Source organism: Pongo pygmaeus, chromosome 1 (assembly GCF_028885625.2).
Source record: "Pongo pygmaeus isolate AG05252 chromosome 1, NHGRI_mPonPyg2-v2.0_pri, whole genome shotgun sequence".
Classification (NCBI taxonomy): Eukaryota; Metazoa; Chordata; class Mammalia; order Primates; family Hominidae; genus Pongo; species Pongo pygmaeus.
Window position 1 is genome coordinate 33,803,984 of NC_072373.2, and position 20,497 is coordinate 33,824,480.

At 36.3% G+C, this 20,497-nt stretch overlaps 1 protein-coding gene across 4 annotated transcripts in view; it reads right to left on the reverse strand.

Moving 5' to 3' along the window:
• KCTD3 (potassium channel tetramerization domain containing 3) overlaps positions 1–20,497 on the reverse strand; it is a 54,554-nt gene that overhangs the window by 33,476 nt on the left and 581 nt on the right. For 2 of the 4 annotated variants that reach the window (XM_054484331.2, XM_054484325.2), the window contains exons 2-9: positions 14,486–14,539; positions 14,205–14,250; positions 12,351–12,424; positions 10,604–10,662; positions 10,251–10,331; positions 9,205–9,342; positions 8,342–8,432; positions 1,657–1,847 (exon numbers count right to left, since the gene is read on the reverse strand). In XM_054484331.2, coding sequence (XP_054340306.1) covers positions 1,657–1,847; positions 8,342–8,432; positions 9,205–9,342; positions 10,251–10,331; positions 10,604–10,662; positions 12,351–12,424; positions 14,205–14,250; positions 14,486–14,539 — 734 coding nt within the window. Of the gene's footprint in view, positions 1–1,656; positions 1,848–8,341; positions 8,433–9,204; positions 9,343–10,250; positions 10,404–10,603; positions 10,663–12,350; positions 12,425–14,204; positions 14,251–14,485; positions 14,540–20,497 lie in introns of those variants that run through there. The other 2 variants (XM_054484358.2, XM_054484348.2) reach the window with 2 other exon arrangements.

The window sequence follows — 20,497 nt, forward strand, 5'->3', positions numbered from 1 at the left end:
ATGTCCTTGAAGAAGCAGTAAAAATTTGTATTGACAAAAACTTAATTTCAACTATATATCTTAATATTCTGTATGACTAAGTACTATGGCTATGTCAAGGAAAAGCACCTTCACAAATGCTGGAGCAAAGAGCTACAGGAGCTGCTCTGTTCATTAAGTACCATTTTAATTTGAGATGACTATGGTTATTCAGAATTGGGTGTTTAGCAGAACTATCCTCAAAAAATAAACAAAGTAAGCCTGTTATCTAAAGGAAAACAACTGATGTTATTTGTTGCCAATGATAAAAATTAAACGTTTCAAGTGAACATCTGCAGCTTGGAAAACTTTTATCTGCCACAGTGAGTGTGACAAAGCCCTAACACATAGTCAGCAGGGATACTAATGAATGCAATTTTTTTGCATATTATACAATGAAAGGTATCAACATTTGGTAGATCTACGTAACTCAGCAAACCAACAATTTCCAATTGCCCAACATCTTATAAAAGCATGTATGGTAAAAGATCCACTCAAAGTACAAAATAGTCTGATGGATTTTAATTTAACAGAATATGAAAAGTTCACTGATATGATTTTAGAGTTTTGATAAAGAATCAAAGATGACTAGACACAATTTTCTGAAAAGACTAAAAAAAGTTTTTTCCAACTACATATCTGTGTAAGATCAAGTTTTCTTCATATACTTCGATCAAAACAACGTATCACAGCAGATTGAATGCAGAAATAGATATCACAGTTCAAAAAGAGATTTACAAAACTGTAAACCAATGCCATTCTTCTCACACATTTTTGGAAAATGTGGTTATTTCTCATTAAAAATGTTACTTAAGTTATGCAATGGATTATTATAACTATATTAACATTTATAAAAATTTCCATTTTAATTTCTAATATAGTAAATACTGATAGAAAATAACCTACAGAAAGGCCGGGCACAGTGGCTCACGCCTGTAATTCCAGCACTTTGGGAGGCCGAGGTGGGCAGATCACAAGATCAGGAGATCGAGACCATCCTGGCTAACACGGTGAAACCCCATCTCTATTAAAAACACAAAAAAATTAGCTGGGCGTGGTGGCGCGTGCCTGTAGTCCCAGCTACTCGGGAGGCTGAGGCAGGAGAATTGCTTGAACCCAAGAGGCAGAGGTTGCAGTGAGCTGAGATCGTGCCATTGCACTACAGCCTGGGCGACAGAGCGAGACTCAGTCTCAAAAAAAAAAAAAGGGAAAAAAAGAAAATAACCTACACTCTTTCAGGTCCCGAGTAACTTTTTAAGAGGATTAAGGGGTTCTGAAACCAAAAAGTTTGGGAATGTCTGGTCTAGAAGCAACAACCATGAGGAGCAAGAAAGTGACTTACCCCACATTCAGGTTCAGTGGTTTGAGAGGGGTGGAGAGAAAACAGCAAAAACAGCCACCACTAAGCGGGATTCAGGAAAAGCCAGGTTTCACTTAAAGTGGTGAAAAGATGTTCCCCATGTCTTTTCTAAAACATCATTTTTCCTTCATTATCAGATAATTCCTCCCACATTAAATACTGTGACAGCTCTAGCTAACTGACAGTCCAGGTTAATTTTCATATTCAGTGTCAATCTCTTTTATAAACTTCAAAATATCAATATCATCGAATTGCAACATAAACAAGATTCTTCCTACCAATTTCACTTCCACTTCCCCCATCCTGAACACTCCACAAGATGATGCTACTCTCTGAGGCAACAGCAACCATTTTGTCTTTATCTCCATGTGGCCCTCCAACCACCTTTGCATTTAAAGCTACTCGTTCGATGGTCCAATCCAAATATGGGCTCGTAAACACTTGCTGCCATCCTGAAGATTCTTTGATTCTGTTAAGGAAGAACAGGCACATAAGGTAGACTCAGCAGCAATGAAGCAAACGGAATACACATCAATGCACCAAAAACAAAAAACAACAACAAAAAACAAAAAAAAAAACTAACCAGTTACCCATCCACCTTCCTATTACAAATAAAATTTTGTTGATCTATATCGCCTGTGAAGCCACAATATTATCCTTGGGGTATTGTATACTTGCATACATAGGACATATAATGACTTGAAAGAGACTACAGTTCTATATTTCCCCAAAGAATAATTTAGTAAAGTCCTCCAAATTTTAAAAAATTTCAAAAACTTTAAAAAAAGATAGTTTTATCTTTCATGTTTCTCTACACACACACACACGCACACACACACAAATGATACTGTCATCTTCTGTGAGTACAATCAGCAAAAATCAGAATTTCAGAATTATTATTCCTTTCAGTTATTAATCAGCTTTTCAGGGTTTATTAACTGAAATGACACATACTGAATCTCTTGCTTTTTGTACTTCAGATGGACAGTCTATCCAGAAACACTAAGTGAGTGTATCACATGCATTCCAATACATTAGCACTATTATATAAAAAAGGATAGGGTGCAGGATATCCTCTGAAAACTAGTTTTTAAAGGTCTAAATGCAAAACTGTATAGAACTATTGATTACCCATATGTAAAAGCTAATGTATTCTTTAATACCTAATTTCTCTAATAAATATTCCTGTCAGTTTTTAATAATTCTTTCTGCCCTATCTGAATTTAGGTTTTAAAGAAATGTTTTCTATGTGATTATATGTATAGCAGCCTTCATACATTTAGAGCTTTAGCAGTTATGTAATCATAATAATGAATGAGTTGAACTATGAAGTATCTATTTTTAAACTAAACAAATAATGCAAACATAACTATAAAATTTCTCTTTTGTCTTACCTAAAGAGAATATAGAAGATGAAGGAAAAGAAGTGTTCTTTTGCAAACTACCTGACACTCACTGCAAAAAGCAAACTTAGGTATTCATAAATGATGGTCACCTAAGGGCCTAAATAAAAACACATCAACTTCATTTTCCCTTAAATATGTATGCCAAGTAATACAACTATAATTCATAAGAATATACAATTGAGCATATTAATTTGAAGAACTAATGATTTCCTTAAACTTCAAAGCAATAGAGAAAAATGCATCAATTTTTCCTAAGCATTGTGTAATTTGTAACCACCCTCTTCAGCCACCAGATGGGATTCATTTGTTAAGATAAACAAATGAAAATACTTAAATACTTACCTAATAAACACTAAAATTCTCTGACATTCTCTTATTCTTTTACTTTCTTAATGAACTTGCTTTCAATTTACTCTAAGGACTCACCCTGAATTCTTTCTTGTGAGAGATCCAAGAACTCTTTTTTGGGGTCTGGATGAGGACCCCTTTCCAGTAATATCTTCCTGGGAAACCATGAAATGAGATAGTGGAGAGACCCCCGACCCACAGGAAATAGACTGCAGCACCAATTAGCTGACTTTGGAGTCAAGAACACTTTTCTTTTGAGATTTTGCAGCTTTTAACAAGTGAGTAAAGTATACTCTTATAAACAAAATTTGGAACATATTTCTTTCTCTCTACCTGATTTCTCCAGAATTTGGAAACTATTTGTGAGTATTCTTAACTTACGGCGATATGTAACTACAATAAGAATCTGTTTTCTTTTGTAACAGGACACAATGGGAGAAACTGGTTATTTTACCAAGACTTTGACTAGAATAGCATGCTTTCAGATACAGATTTGTTTAAGGAATCAAATTTGACTCATAGAGCTGATAAAAGCCCCTTGGGAAAACTAGCCACATATCTTGTCTACATGGTCCCTGTACAAGGTTCCTGACCTGTCTGGGGTAAGTAAAGAAAGTCACTTTCTGACAGGCCCAGAAGCCCCAAGTTATCATGAAACCTCAAGAGGAAAGAAACTTACCCAACTCATATAGGTATTTGCAGGCAATGATAATCCCATGGCAAGGCTCGAGGCTTTAAGAAGTCTAATTTGAGATTCTTTATGGATCAAAGTTCCATCAAAGTCAATTTAAAAAGAGCCTATATAGGAACTAATTATTCTTGCTGCACTTTATACAAATAATCAGGCCAAGTATAATAAGACTAAAGCTTATTTTGCAAACAAATCAGTCCTACCATGATTTGTCTTTAGTAAAAATGAAAGACTGAAAAGAGGAAAATTGTTTCAAAAACTATGGTATACTTTTTATTAGATTTGTCTCATCAGTAGTTTTTGAGTTTTTTCTGCAATTTGGACCCACCCTGCTTATCCTTGTGGACCAAGCAGTGATCTGTGGCTGCTGTTCAGAAGAAACAAGAGGCATGGGTAACACAGAAATCTGGATCAGTATTCTAATTGTGGGCATGTATTGGAATTGGCTAGCATATCAGCTTGGTTCCAACTCCATATCAGCTTGGTTACAACAATTTCCCAGTTCATGAAAAGCCTTCTTATTTAGTTTACTTGGGATAATTTTACTTATTTTGCCTTGTTATTGTAGAATATACTGCTGTTGTTCTCTTTGTGTAGGAATGCAAGATAAGCTTACTCAGTGCTTTCTTAAATCGAACGCTTATTAATTTTTCAGTCATCACTTTTTGTCAGAAATCAGAGTTCTCACCATACTGACAGTTTCTAACTGAGCTCTCCTCTACTCTGAATGCAGAAGACCCTAATAGGCAGAAATATCATCATCCCTATTCAGACTGCAGAAGTTACAGAAGATGAATCTTCCTCCCTCTGAAACCCTTAGGATTAAGAGTACCCTTGTAAAAGGGAAGGGGAAAATATGTCAGAGGCGTTCAAACCAGAGTTGAATGGGGACTGAGTAAAATAAGGCTGAGACCTGCTGGGCTGCATTCCCAGGAGGTTAGGCATTCTTAGTCACAGCATAACAAGGGAGGTCAGCACAAGGTAAAGGTCACAAAGATCCCACTGACAAAACAGGACGCAGTAAAGAAGCCAGCCAAAACTGAAACCAAGATGGCAACAAAAGTGACCTCTGGTCGTCCTCACTGCTCATTATACGCTAATTATAATGCATTATCATGCTAAAAGACACTCCCACCAGCCCCATGATAGTTTACAAATGACATCTAATGTCTGGAAGTTACTCTATATGGTCTAAAAAGGGGAGGAACATTCAGTTCTGGGAATTGCCTGCTCCTTTCTGAAACACTCATGAATAATCCACCCCTTATTTAGTATATAATCAAGAAATAACTGTAAGTATACTCAGTCAAGCAGCCCTCAGGGCTGCTCTGCCTATGGAGTAGCCATTCTTTTATTCCTTTACTTTCTTAATAAACTTGGATTCACTTAAAAAAAAAAACTACATAATCTCATCTTTTACAGAGATGAGATTTCTCTATAGTAATTAGGGTATTACACAATAAAGAGATGTCAAAAAAGGGTAAAAGAATCAGGACAGCATATTTAAAAATGACTATAACAACTACAGAATTTAACTCTTAATAAGATGTGTGAATTTACCTGTTTTTTAAAAAATTACAAAGAAGGTACATATTTGCTCTATAACTTTCCATACAAGTAATACATTTAAAATACGCAGAACAATGCCAGGGACAGTGGCTCACGCCTGGAATCCCAGCACTTTGGAAGGCTGAGGCGGGTGAATCACCTGAGACCAGGAGTTTGAAAACAGTCTGGCCAACATGGTGAAACCCCATCTCTACTAAAAACACAAAAATTGGCCAGGTGTGGTGGTGCACACCTGTAGTCCCAGCTACTCAGGAGGCTGAGGTGGGAGAATTGCTTGAACCCAGGAGGCAGGTGTTGCAGTGACCCAAGATCACACCACTGCACTCTAGCCTGGGTGACAGTGCGAGACTCTGTCTCAAGATCTCAAAAACAAAACAAAACAAAAAATATATAATAATAAATAAAACAAAGTATAAAACAAGAATATGCTCTATTATTTCACCTCTCCATCATCTTACTGCTGCCTAGTGAACCAACCCACTGGTTAAGACAGCTATGCGAAGAATATAGTTACGTCTAGTTATTTCCTACGTGAAGACCTCAATAAAATACAGTAGAGAGGACGTGCCCTGTGAAATTCTGAAACTTATTATGAACATACTTCACCTTAAATTGTATGAGAATAGACATATGTCTTAAGGACATGAGAGAACTGAAAAAGAGATCCAAGTATATACACACACGAAGCAAGATAAAATGGGCTATCAGATTCACTGACAAAGAATGATTTACGTAACAAATTGTCAGAACATAATTACCTACCCACTGAGAAGAAAATAAAATAAATCCTTAAATCTCGTACCACATACAAAAAAGTAAACTCCACAAGGATTAAAGATCTGAAGTGGAATATAAGCCCCAAGGGGGCAGCAATTCACACAACTACTCTTCATTAATAGAAGTAACACTGTCATAAACTCAGCAAGAAAAAGGGACATAAACATAAAACCTAACCATGTAGAAAATTAGTGAAGCTAGGAGAACATCATACAGGTCTTCGCTGTACTACTCTTTTTCTAAAGTTTTTGTAACTTATTGATACAAAAACTTGAGGAAAAACAACCTGTAAAAAAGATTACACTTTTAAACAGTTTAAATATTTTTCTTTCTTTTGAAATCTTTTTATTGCCATTGTGTTGAATGGTTTAACTATATGTGAGGAAATCCAAATATGTCCTCTATTGTCTTCCTTCATCACTTTACATGAGTATATTGCTCTGAAATGTCAGACACTTGGTGAAAGCACAGAAAGATCGTGATCAATGCAAACGCAAAGACTGGAAAATGTAATAGCATCATCCTCCTTACAATTATTACCCAGTGAGTTAAATTTTGCGTAATAATGTCATGTTTCTGGAAAAGAGCAATCTTTAGTATTGTGTACAGTGACAAAAAGAAAGTTACGCTGTTACACTTCGATCACTCATCATTTCACAATTCTTCTGGAATTCCTTATTGACAAAAATATGTACATAATATGTAAACAAGAGTCTACAAGTCATTTCAATTCAAATACATATGATAAATTCAAAACAATGCTTCCTAAAAAAAAAATTCCTTTACCAAATTAGTCTTGCCTCATACAAAACCATCCCCAAAGAAATTATGCAAAAAATAATTTCCATGCTATTTCATAATTAAAATTACAAATCCACAAAACACTTTTTAAAAAAATTTATTTATTTATTTATTTATTTATTTATTGAGACAGAGTCTTGCTCTGTTGCACAGGTTGGAGTACAATGGTGAGATCTCAGCTCACTGCAACCCCCACCTCCCGGGTTCAAGTGATTCTCCTGCCTCAGCCTCCCGAGTAGCTGGGATTACAGGCATGCATCACCACACCTGGCTAATTTTTGTATTTTCAGTAGAGATGGGGTTTCACCATGTTGGTCGGGCTGATCTTGAACTCCACCCATCTCGGCCTCCCAAAGTGCTGGGATTACAGGCGTGACCCACCGCGCCCAGCCAAAACACTCTTAAAACATAAAGTCTGCACTTAATCTTACTACAAGGAAAACATAAACCTGAGATTACTGATATAAACAGCACTTACCAGACATGCCAAACCTTTCATAAATTCAGATTTAAAAAAAAAAAATACATCTGGGATTCTTTAAACTATATCTGTAAACTTTAGAAGACATTTTAGATATTTTTCAACTTATGGTGACTATTTTTTCTTAACCGAACTCAACAGTGATAAACAAATAGTTTATATATCTTTGATTTTTCTGCAATTAAATGAAATAATAATCTAAGCTAGTATATTCCAACCACTTTTGTGCTTCTACACCATTCTCTGTCATCAACATTTCTCAATGAGTACAGTGATTTTGAACTAAACGTCCTATCACTTTCCCAATTAAAAAAAAAAAAATCACCGGTCTACACTATTCTTCATTGCTTCTCAGGCTCTGAGAATGTAAGCATTAGTAAAACCACACTACTTCTTTGTAAGTTTCACATATTAGATATTAAACTATATCACTTGTGCAACAACTGCCCTGCTTTACTACCTCACTTCCCAAAATGTGGTATTTATGACCAATGTACTCTCCCTTGCTATAGAATACAAAACACTGAATCGTTAGAGACAGACCATCAGGGAGCTCACATTAATAATCCTGTCTAACATCATTATATACTACAGTCTCAGAAGCTAGGTATAAGCAATAAATAATACCTCAAGATATCTCAGTTACATGACAATTCACACTTGTCTGCGAAATGTTTACAACACATAAAGCCTATCAGAAATATTTACCAAATTAGCTGCGAAAATAAAAGTACACTAAATCTTAATCAGATGATACAGACATGGGTAAAATATGCAGGGAAAAAATTTGATGACTAAAAAAAAATAGCTTTTCAATCTAAAAATATAAAATCACAATTAATTTTAAAACTACCACCTGTAAAAGCAAAGCATTATTAATTATACACTACCTGTAGCACACAGCAAAATGGGCATATGCAGCTACAATCCAGTTGTGATGGCCAGCTACTATTAGCACCTTTCGTGGATCCACAGGAAATCCTGTTGATTTTGGAAAAAGAAATATTTTACATTCTAAACCGGGGGTTGGCAAATTATAGCCCCCAGGCCAATTTCAGCCTTCTGCCTGTTTTGGTTAATAGTTTTGTTAAGAGCCGGGCGCAGTGGCTCACGCCTGTAATCCCAGCACTTTGGGAGGCTGAGGAGGGCAGATCACGAGGTCAGGAGATCGAGACCATCCTGGCTAACACGGTGAAACCTCGTCTCTACTAAAAATACAAAAAATTAGTCGGGCGTGGTGGCTGCCGCCTGTAGTCCCAGCTACTCCGGAGGCTGAGGCAGGAGAATGGCATAAACCCAGGAGGCGGAGCTTGCAGTGAGCCAAGATGGCACCACTGCACTCCAGCCTGAGCAACAGAGCAAGACCCCGTCTCAAAAAAAAAAAAAAAAAAAGTTTTGTTAGAACCCAGCCATGCTTACTTGTTTACATATTGTCCATTATGTGTTCACGCTACAATGGCAAAGTTGAGTAGGTCTGACAGAGAACATGTGGCCCACAAAGCCTAAAATATTTGATCTCCAGCTCTTACCAGATAAATTTTGTCAACCCTGTTCTAAAGATTCAGAGAAGACAGAAGATTACACAACATTTTAAATAAAAATTAAGTGTTAAATGAGACCTTTCTGAGATATAAATGATAAATCTGGATAAAAAAGGAGATGAGGCAAAAATCTTTAAAAGTAATTACTCAATATCACCCAGAACTAAAAACATAGGTATTTTTCTTTTTCTATTTCTGTAATCTTTGCTTACCTAGCCTAACAGTTTCTTCTCCCGTTCCAGAGAGAACAGGCTGCGTACCATTTCCCCGGGCTTCAACTTCTGTAGAATTTAGACCATTCCTAGAATCAGCAGATCTGACTGTGTTGTTTATTTTACGACTAGGAATACCTATAAAGATAAGAAGAAAACAAATACATTCCTAAGTTCACCTTTCAAAAATTAAAAATATCACATTGTAACAAAGAAACAAAAATGTGAATTTCATTAAAGCCGAAATACATCTTCCAATATAGCAAATTATTGCAAATTACAAGTAAAAATAAAATGAAAATGAAAAAAACAAAGACAAAGACAAAATTCTGTCAACAGATTTCTGGTATTGTCATACTGTTTACAATAAATAAGCTTTAGGTTACTGAATTAATGGGTAATTAATTCAGTCTGTCAGCCACTCTTTACAATTATGGTACAGGTATTACGTGTTAGGTACTACGTAATAATTTAACTGCTTTAGAACTGAATTTCCCCATACTTTCAAACATTTTTTTATTTGACAGGGGAGCATTTTTTAAAATGAAATCTTGCTCAGAAGTCCATTATAACACAAGTAAAAGCAGGCTCTTCTAACTAAAGTGGGGCTAAGGTGACACTGACTTATCTCTGCAGAATTCCTTAATTTTGCGAAAAAGCAGTTTGACAGCCAGTGCTCTAACATATGGGTCGGCAAACTATGGGCATGGAAAATCCAGCCCAATCAATGCTATTTATGCAAATAAAGTTGTAGTGGTTACAGTTAAACCTAGTCTTCATGCAGTATACACAGCAGAGTTAAGTGGCTGTCACAGAGATCCTCTGGCTCACAAAATCTATCTGGCTCTTTACAGAAAAAGTTTGCCAAACCCCTGCTCCAATATATAATGTGACTTAATTTCTATAAAAATCAAAAGTTCTTACCATTTCTAATAGATTTATAGACAAAAAACTCAATAATCAAGGAACAGTTTTTCCTATTCATATGCTTGTACTTGCTTAATGATACAAGGAATTTTTTAAAAGATTAAATAAAGTGAAAATACCTGGTGGGGGCAAGTAACCATGAAAAAGGACACTGCCACAAGAGGAACGCTCCAATTCTTCACATAAGAGAAGCCTTCTTACTAAAAACATTTCAAAGCAAACTTGTCAAGAGTACATGCAAACAGAAAAACAGTACTCCATTTTTATTTTCTCTAGTTCAAGAGGATAAGGAAAGAAAAGGAAAATTTTAATTAAGTCAGAGTTGACAACATCTTTTTACTATGAAAATCCACAAAAACTAAGCACTGAACAAGTCCATCAAAAATTAGGACCTGTTATAAACACATTTCATTTAGGGCAACTTTCATACATGAGTCAAATCATAAACACCAAACATTAAAAGAGCACATACCTAATGGAGTGATCCCGTAAAATTCTGCTTCATGCCTGAGAACATTAATACTCACTCCCCTACAAAGAAACAAATGATGTAAATTCTCTAACACTGGAAACCTGTATTATCATCTGAGGTGAAAGGAAAAAATTCTAGGTTCTTCATGTATATAGTCATAAGGCTTTAAAAATTATTTTCCTCCTAATACTCTTTATTTCTATTATCCTTAATCATTAAAAAGTCTAAATAAAAACTGCATGTGAACTAAAATATTCTGTTATCTACTTAAAAACCATTCATATATATACATATATATGAATTGGGTCACTAAAGGAGAGATTAGGGCTCTATCAGGCTAGTACAAATAAATTCTCTAGAAGGCAAACGATAGAATGGAAACCATTCTTTTATGGCATTAGTTGCTTTTAACTTTTTATCGCAATTATTTCTATACATATCTATCTTAATCTCCCCAATTACACTATAAATTCCCTGTGAGCATGATCTATTTCTGATCTATGTTTGTATACCTCACAGTGTCTAGCATAGTGCTTGTATAAAATAGTTATGTAATAAATATTTGTTGAACAAATAAAATAGAAAAAAAAAAAAAGACTAGCCTTGGGAAGGGCTATGTTATCCAGATGAAATGATGCTACTTCATAGTAGTAAAGTAACATGAAATAAAATTTTTAAAAAATGGAAGATTCAGAATTTCTAATACTAATAATTCATTTTAGGTTTCAGTTGTAATTTGTCCTTATTTTAAAAATATTCCCCAGCCTTGATAAATATATACAATTACTATGTTACATTGTTTTTATTTGTGAAACTGGTTATGACTAGTTTAACATTAAAAATGCTTACAACTTTGTGTCTGGGGGCAGTGGCTCACACCTGTAATCCCAGCACTTTGGGAGGCCGAGGCGGGTGGATTACAAGGTGAGGAGATGGAGACCATCATGACTAAAATGGTGAAACCCCATCCCTACTAAAAATACAAAAAAATTAGCCGGGTGTGGTGGCAGATGCCTGTAGTCCCAGCTACTCAGGAGGCTGAGGCAGGAGAATGGTGTGAACCCGGGAGGTGGAGATTGCAGTGAGTCTCGGTGACAGAGTGACACTCAGTCTCAAAAAAAAAAAAAGCTTAAAACTTTCTTATTCTATTTCGAAACTATTTGTGTTAACAGTACAGCAGTACTGGCCAGAGGCATGATCATAACTCACTGCAGCCTCAAACTCCTGGCCTCAAGGGATCCTTCTGCCTCAGCTTCTTCTCTAGAGTAGCTGGGATTATAGGCATGTACCACCACATCCAGTTTCAGTGTGAGGAAACTTTTAATCAAAGTCTTAGTTAAAAAAAAAAAACAAACCTTTTCCGGCTGGGCATAGTGGCTCATTCCTGTAATCCCTGCACTTTGGGAGGCTAAGGCGGGGAGATTGCCTGAGCTCAGGCATTTGAGACCAGCCTGGGCAACACAGTGAAACCCCTTCTCTACTGAAATACAAAAAATCAGCCGGGCATGGTGGCAAGTGCCTATAGTCCCAGCTACTCGGGAGGCTGAGGCAGGAGAATTGTTTGAACCTGCGAGGCGGAGGTTGCAGTGAGCAGAGATCATGCCACTGCACTCCTGCACTCCAGCCTGGGCGACAGAGCAAGACTCCAACTCAAGGGAAAAAAAAAAAAAACCTTTTCTTTCATAAAATATACTAAAAACACATATTTATCAGTAAGAATTTACTTTAAAAAGAGTGCATTTCTTACCTTAAGTCTAGTTCTTTTGTCCGAAGAAAATTTAAAATGGGTGCAAATGCTGCTGGATCTCTATCAATAAATATCTGTAAAAAAGAGAACAGTTTTATTTTCAAATTACAAATTAATCTTTTAACTTTAGTATCTGTAACACTAACAGGGAACGAAGTCTGAATTATTTAAACACTACATTTCCTTGTTTCCACTCTTAAACTTTAATGTTTCTAAAATTGGAATGTAGTCTGTGTGCATTTCATGAGATGGTGACTTTTTCTTGAGATGGTGTCTTTTTCTTCCTCTGAATAGTTATTATTAAACTGATATTTTAATACACAGAAAAAATCTTGTCTAATAAAATCACTTGTATTGCTACCTTTGGTAAAAGTGACACCTGAGGAAACATTTTTATCTGAAACAGTCTAGAATTCAATTAATACTTTGAAAACATGAATAAATAATACTTTCTTATACTGTTCAATCATTAAAACTACAATGTACTTTAATAATGCACACAGGGGTAATTGAGAAAAGTAAATACTGCACACTGCTGTCAAAAGTGGAAAAGAATACTATTCTCATAACACTTTTACTAATCTCAATTTCCTTCAGAGCTGGGGAAAGGTAATGACAATTTTTTTTTTAAACTAAAGCACCACAGAATACATAAGAGGAAAACAAATTGCTTAAAAATGTAAAATACATAACTGGTAACTTTTGTTTGTTTGTTTGTTTTGAGACAGCGTCCTGCTCTGTCATCTAGGCTGGAGTGCAGTGGCACGATCTGGGCTCACTGCAACCTCCACCTCCTAAGTTCAAGCAATTCTCCCGCCTCAGCCTCCTGAGTAGCCGGGATTAGAGGCACCTGCCACTACGCCTGGCTAATTTTTCTGTTTTTAGTAGAGAGGGGGTTTCACCATGTTGGCCATGCTGGTCTTGAACTTCTGACCTCAGTAATCCACTTGCCTCGACCTCCTAAAGTGCTGGGATTACAGGCATAAGCCACCACACCCAGCCCATAATTGATAACTTTTTATGGAAATTTATACCAACACCTATTCTGAATCATTTACAAAAGATCTGGCCATAAAAACTGAACATCTTTTAAAGCTTACGTAAATCAATTAGAAAGGGAAATAGTAGCCAGTAATAAAACTCTTTCTACTATGATCAACTATGTATATACAATCAATGAGATTGTTCTAAGCTTTATAAATTTTCTTTTGTTTTCATTAGAGCAGATCAAAAATTAAAGAAACATCACAGATTTGTGGAGATCTTATTACTGATAACTTTTTATAATTTCACATGGACATATCTGCCTTTGTTGCCTTATTTCATCTGCAAATCTCACCACAGCAAATAAATACCATTGGTCACTTTGTTGCCTCCAAATGGATAAACCAATTTTTTTGCACTGAAACTTTACAATTCTTTCCCTCCCTCACTGTACGAATGCTGTACAAACAAATTCGCAAGGTTATTCTCCAAAATAAAATAAAAAAACTGTAGGACTTTACTAATTTAACCCCTTATATTCTAATATAAAAATATTAGAATATTTACATTTATCCACTTACTGTTAAAGTTTCAATTACTGATCTAAAAAAATTTCTTCTAATGCCAATGTAAGCTCATATCCTACAATCTCTCTAATCATGAATACTTAAATTGCCATATATAGTATTCCCTACTTAGGGATCTTCTCTGATTATAAAAAACTACATATGACAAGAAATAAAATTATGCCACTTTCATTCAGTGATTATTAAAATATCAGTTTTCCTATATTCTTAGAGTAACTATATGTTAGAACCAAGCACTATAAGCATTAATTTAGGAATATGTATCAATTATTATTATACTCACAGCACCAGTTTCATCTCGAAGTGTTGAAATTCTCCCACTCAGCAAACTGGAAGTCATTAATAATCTAAAGTTAGTTTTTAAAATCTGAGTATAAACAAATGTGCTAATTCTTTACCAAATGTTAAAGACCACTAAAAGTAAGTTATCTATCTTCCAAGTTAAAAAATATATATATTTTAAGAGTTAACCTTTTTTATTAAAAAAAAATTTAACTGACAAACATTATTATATTTTGGTAAATAAATGTATTAAAATATATACTAAAGAATTATAAGACATACCTGGAAAAAAAAGAATCTGGAATCCACATAAGAGTTTGTCTTGAGGTACTAAATCTGCAATTAAAAATCATCTGGTATTATAAGTGAGAACATGATTTGAAATTTCAGTATTAGTTAACTTGTTTTAATATGCTGGCTAATGATTTACAAGATGTTTTATAGTTATAGCTGTACCAATATATTTATTACAGTTAATATTTTTAAATGTTGCTACTTTCAATTCAGAGTTAAGATTATACAAGTAGCTCTCAATAACAATAAACAACTAGTTATCTGCCATATAATGCATCTTAAAATACTACTTTCCAATAAGCTAATCTCTGCTGAAGAATCAACAATTAGCCCATCACACCAAGTCTCAACTTCTCAGTATAACATTCAAAATTACCTTCAGGTTCCATCTCATCTCTCCAGTACAAATGCTGGTTTTCCCCTCTAATAGGACAAAACTTCTTCATATCCCCAAAAAATTCATCAAAAAATTCATGCTTACTACCATTTTGGTATCTTTATTCAGCTAGATCACCCTCTTCATGTCCAATAATTCAAGATCCATCCATCTTTCTTGATACCACTCAGGTTTTACCTTCCCTGTAATAGCTTTTCTAAATATCCTATCCTGTATTATCTCTTTTTAAGCTCATAGTAATTTCACTGTAAATTACTCATTTAACACCTTCTTTATATGCAGTCTTGGGCTATTTGCAACTGCTGACTTCATTCATTCAAAAATCATTCAGCCAAATACATCACTGTTCTGAGGTTGTCATTTGATCAAGCCTGTATATTACCAAGGGAGGATCTTTACCAAAGTACAGTATAGTAGACTGGGACAACAAACCAATAATTTATGTAAACTGATATGGCAAACAAAGCAATATAGTACTTGCTCAGTCCAGCCCTTCTCTGAGTATTTTCATTTTAAGATATCACCTTGAACTACAATGTTATCTCACCCAGCCTAGCAAACCTCTACTTACACTCCACATTTATTTTCTGGCATTACATGAAATCCCTAAATTTATTTTTACCTTTCATACACAAACTAAACAAGGTGACTGAATAGTGGCACTAGTTACCATGCACTATCACCAGGAAACACAGGCCAAACCCCAGCCAAAATGGCTAAGGGATGTTTCCCAGGCTGTGCATGTATATACTGTATCACCCATCTATTGTCTGCCATTACCTAAATTAGCAGCCTGGAATTATCAAAAACGTGGAAGTTGCTTACTTTTTTTTGTTATGCTCACTGCAGCATAACAAACCTCAAAATGCATCCTACTTCCCATTCCCATCTTCTAAGTGGGATATTAAATAGCACTGGATTGCAGGCCAGGGTGACTGTGACTACCAAGGCTTATACAGGGTAGTGTCAGAAGTCTCACGGATCTCTCAACTTTGCAAGTCCATCCAGGCACCTGAGGCAACAATGGCTCATAATATTTTACATATCTTGATAAATGGATTATCTGTACATTCACCTTTCAAACTCAGTTTCAGAAATGGATTTTGTATTTAAAAAGTAGATGTTGTTTTTTCTTAAAGCCAGAGAGGACGACCTAAAAGCACTGTTCTTAGCACCTAGCACACACTCAGTAAATGTTTATTGAAACTTATGTGTGATAAACAGAATCACACTCTAAAACTCAGTTAAATGTTCTGTACAAAACGGAGACTTGATTCTTCTGTACGATCTGCAGGCATTTTATGGTTACAACAGAGTATTTTCACAGTACACTGGTGTTGACACACAGATGTCACTAAACTGCCCACTTAAACCATTTAGCAGTATCAGTCTCAGTGTCAGTAACAGCAGAAGCCGTGTATGCACTGTTCCATAAAAAGTGCCTTAGTCTCCAAAATAAATTTTCTATCATTATCAAAACATGCTTTCCAATCACAATTAAAAGTTTATCTCGGCTGGGCGCGTGGCTCACGTCCGTAATCCCAGCACTTTGGGAGGCCGAGGCGGGCAGATCACGAGATCAGGAGATTGAGACCATCCTGGCTAACACGGAGAAACCCCGTCTCTACTAAAAATAGGAAAAATTAGCCAGGCGTGGTGGCGGGCGCCTGTAGTCCCAGCTTACTCAGGAGGCTGAGGCAGGACAATGGCGTGAACTCAGGAGGTGGAGCTGGCAGTGAGCCGAGATCGCGCCACTGCACTCCAGCATGGGCAACAAAGCGAGACTCTGTCTCGAAATAAAAAAAAGTTTATCTCCACTTCTTCCCACTTACAACTTTACAATTTGTAAGGAAAAGTATTCTTTCATTGGCTAACTGAAGGAAAGACAGTAAAACAATTCATTTATTAAAGACATTTAAATGTAAACTACAGTAAGGGGTACTTTAGGGAACACCTAGAAGTTGACTACTAACTAATTTCATAGGTTATGGACAGTCTAGGTGTTTATAAGCAGTTCCTATGCCCATTTATCTGATTAATAAATGTGTCACTTTATCTAAGAAAACACTGCAAATACTCCTAAATGCATTTCTTAGTAGACTCTTAAGAAAAAATAAAAAATACACAGATAACCCCAGTCACAGAAAACTGACTTGGTCCAAAATCAAAGCAAATCCAGTCAATGGTAAATTGAAGGATCCAAGGATTCATACATCGCAGATTCACTGTTTTGGAGGCCGTCAAATTCATTCCAAATGAGGACAGCTTATAACTTGCAATCTTTTATATTCGCCACTTATTCACCAATTGTATTCCAAATAATTAAAATTATGTGCTACTTAGAAAATCACAGAGGTCTGCTTAAAATCATATTATCAGTTTCAATTTTAATCAGCATTTTGGGGAAAGGTTAGTAATCTGGAATTTCTGGGCAAAGGAATTAGACCCTCGTCCCCACCAATTTTTTTTTAAATTTCTGGCCCCAAAACTAGTCTCAAATATAACTTCATGAAAACTAACACACTTAAAATTACACATGATGAGCATAATCATTTGAAAGCCTTTTCTGTTTTGATTTGTTTTTTATCCCATACCCATAGTGTCCCAAGAATAGAGTCATGTACAATCTGGTTTCAGCAAAGGAATTACTAAAGAAATTTGCATATCCACAGTTATACTTCATGCAACTTGCCTCCTACTAAATTAACTTAGAAGCAATCTAATTAGTTATTTATTCTGCACTGTAAGTACTGATAATGCCACTAACCCTTGCAATTCACATTTATTACTTCAAATTCCTATAACAATCTGATAAGGTTGGTACTACTGTCTGTCACTTTACGTTTTAATAGACTAAGCATCAAAATATTTGTCCAAGGTTGCTAGGCTAGTTAGAGATAAAGCCTGGGAACTGAAAACATATACCTGACTCAAAAGCTCTTTGTCCGGGAGTCTTCAATGGCTAGTCCCAGCCCTCTTGCATGAGGCCCAAAATCACACTTACCCATAACAGAATTAATCATAAATTCAGTCATAGTGAATTCACTTCATTACTTTTTGTAAATAACGAATACTAACAATTATAAATGAAACTTCATCTACTCTACTTTCTGAATCACCCACAAAGTATTTAACCATAAAAATTAGTCATTTCTATAATTCCTTTGAGTATATCCATTTTCATGTCTATTCTCCTGAGAAAAAAAAAAAAGACCTTACCGATAGCATATGCTTCTCTGCTCCCAACAAACTCTCCTTTTGAGTTTTACTCTATCACTTCAGAACTTCAATTCTATGCCACAGCAGTTCCTGAACTTCAGTGGCAATCATATCAGGATTTTTCTCTTACAGTGGCTTAAGTGACTATGTTACACTGTGTTTTGTACAAGATACAAGTGACTTCTAGATCTCATCTAGCTGTAAAATGCTGCACGAGTGTATGATTCAAAGCAAATCTAGAAAATATTCTTAGAATATGGAGTCGGATGTTGTTTCCTACGGGCCATACCATTACTACTTATTTTATAAGCCATTTTATCTTAACAATTTTCTGAAGTTTTTTTTAATGTTTCCATTCCCACTAACAATTTCATGTCTTCTAAACTGTTCAAACCAGTAATAAATGTATTATTTTGTATCTCTGCTAATATCACTTAGAAAAAATTAGAACCTGATAAGCTCAAGTTCCATAAATAATGTAAACACAAGATAAAATGTTACAGTGCCAGGCTGAGACAGGAGAATGGCGCGAACCTGGGAGGCGGAGCTTGCAGTGAGCCGAGATCGCACCACTGCACTCCAGCCTGGATGACAGAGCAAGACTCTGCCTCAAAAAAAAAAAAAAAAGTTACAGTGCCAAGATAACCGCCTTATGAGTTAAAACTTTTAAATGAATTCTGCAGTCTCTAATAAGAGTTCACTCAGTATTAAGCCATTCACACAGTAAATAACAATACTGCTTAATTTTTACAATAATACTGTATGCCCTTGTGAATGTCTGAATAGAAATATATTAACTATCGGCCAGGTGCGGTGGCTCACGCCTGTAATTCCAGCACTTTGGGAGGCCGAGGCGGGAGCATCACGACGTCAGGAGATCGAGACCATCCTGGCCAAGGTAGTTAAACCTCGTCTCTACTAAAAATGCAAAAATTACCCGGGCGTGGTGGCGCGCGCCTGTAACCCAGCTACTCGGGATGCTGAGGCAGGAGAATCGCTTGAAATCGGGAGGCAGAGGCTGCAGTGAGCCAAGACCGCGCCACTGCACTCCAGCCAGGCGACAGAGCAAGACTCCGTCTCAAAAAAAAAAAAAAAAACAGAAAATTAAAGAAAAGAAATACATTAACTATCAATAGCAAGTAGAAAGCAGTGTAGGATTGTAAATGATTGATTATACTGCTACTCTTCAGTATAATCAACACACATTGCAGGCCTCCTCTTTCGGGCTATTCCACAAGTGACCAAACTTCCAATATTTTAACGTGATTTTAGGAAAAACTCCATTTCTTACATTAGGAGACATAAATCTCCGTAAGACTGGTTTCTACACAACTGCAATAACGTTGTAAATTATCTAAGTTTTGATTTGGGGGAAGAGGAAAAACCCTAAGAACGAAGTACCATGGTTTTCTGTGTTAAATTCTAGAAAACTATCAAATGTTTAGGATTAAAGCACTACAGTAGACATTTTTTATCACTACGGTTCTAAGACATTAAAATACTTTTAAAATGCTGGTTGAAAATCATATTCTCAAGCACAGAAAAATTAACTGTATTCCAGAGCATTTCCTTGTTTATCTCCTACCAAGCCTAAAACTCAACTAATCCTTCTTTCAAACAGCTGGCAAACTCCCTTTTCTGAGAGGAGTGACTCATAAGTTATAGGAAACCCACAAAAACTATGATTTTTTCCCCCAACAAACTTAATAACAGGCACAGAAGGGGGGGCGGGGGGGGGCGGAAGGCCAGAAAGGGAACAGACAGAGAGGAGCATTCAGTCTGTTTACTCCAAGGGCGCCACACCGTGCCAATATCCAGAGCTTCCTAAAAGCAAATGTTCAAACTGCAGTTTCTGGACACACTGTCCTAAAAGTTGAACAGATCCTTCAAGCCCATGCACCAAGAAATTCTGAAAATAAATAACTAGGTACTGCAAACCTACTGCACTCCCATCACAGAAATCTTTCAAATTACAAATCCCCTAATTAGGCGCGGAAAAGAACACCGCACTCCTCCCTAAGAAAACCGACACCTCGTTGACCAAAGAGAAAGGAAGGCAGGTTCATCTCCAACATCCAAACCACAAAGCCAGGCTTCTACTAAATAAAGTCCTCAAATACACTCTAATCTGAGATGAGGTAAGGAAGGCTGTGTAATGGTTCTCCTTGCCTGTTGGGAGGGGCAAAGGTTGGCATTCCAGGACAGCAGCTACTCTGCCACATGGGCCCGGTCCTCGGTAATTCCAAGCGTCCCTTCTGCCTCTCCCTTCCCAGAGCAGATGCTTCACCAGCTCCAAAATCCGCCCGACGTTCTTCCCGCCTGGAAGCCCCCACGTTCCCCTCCAGGCTTGGCTCCCACGATCGCCCTCGTTCCTGCGACTCTCG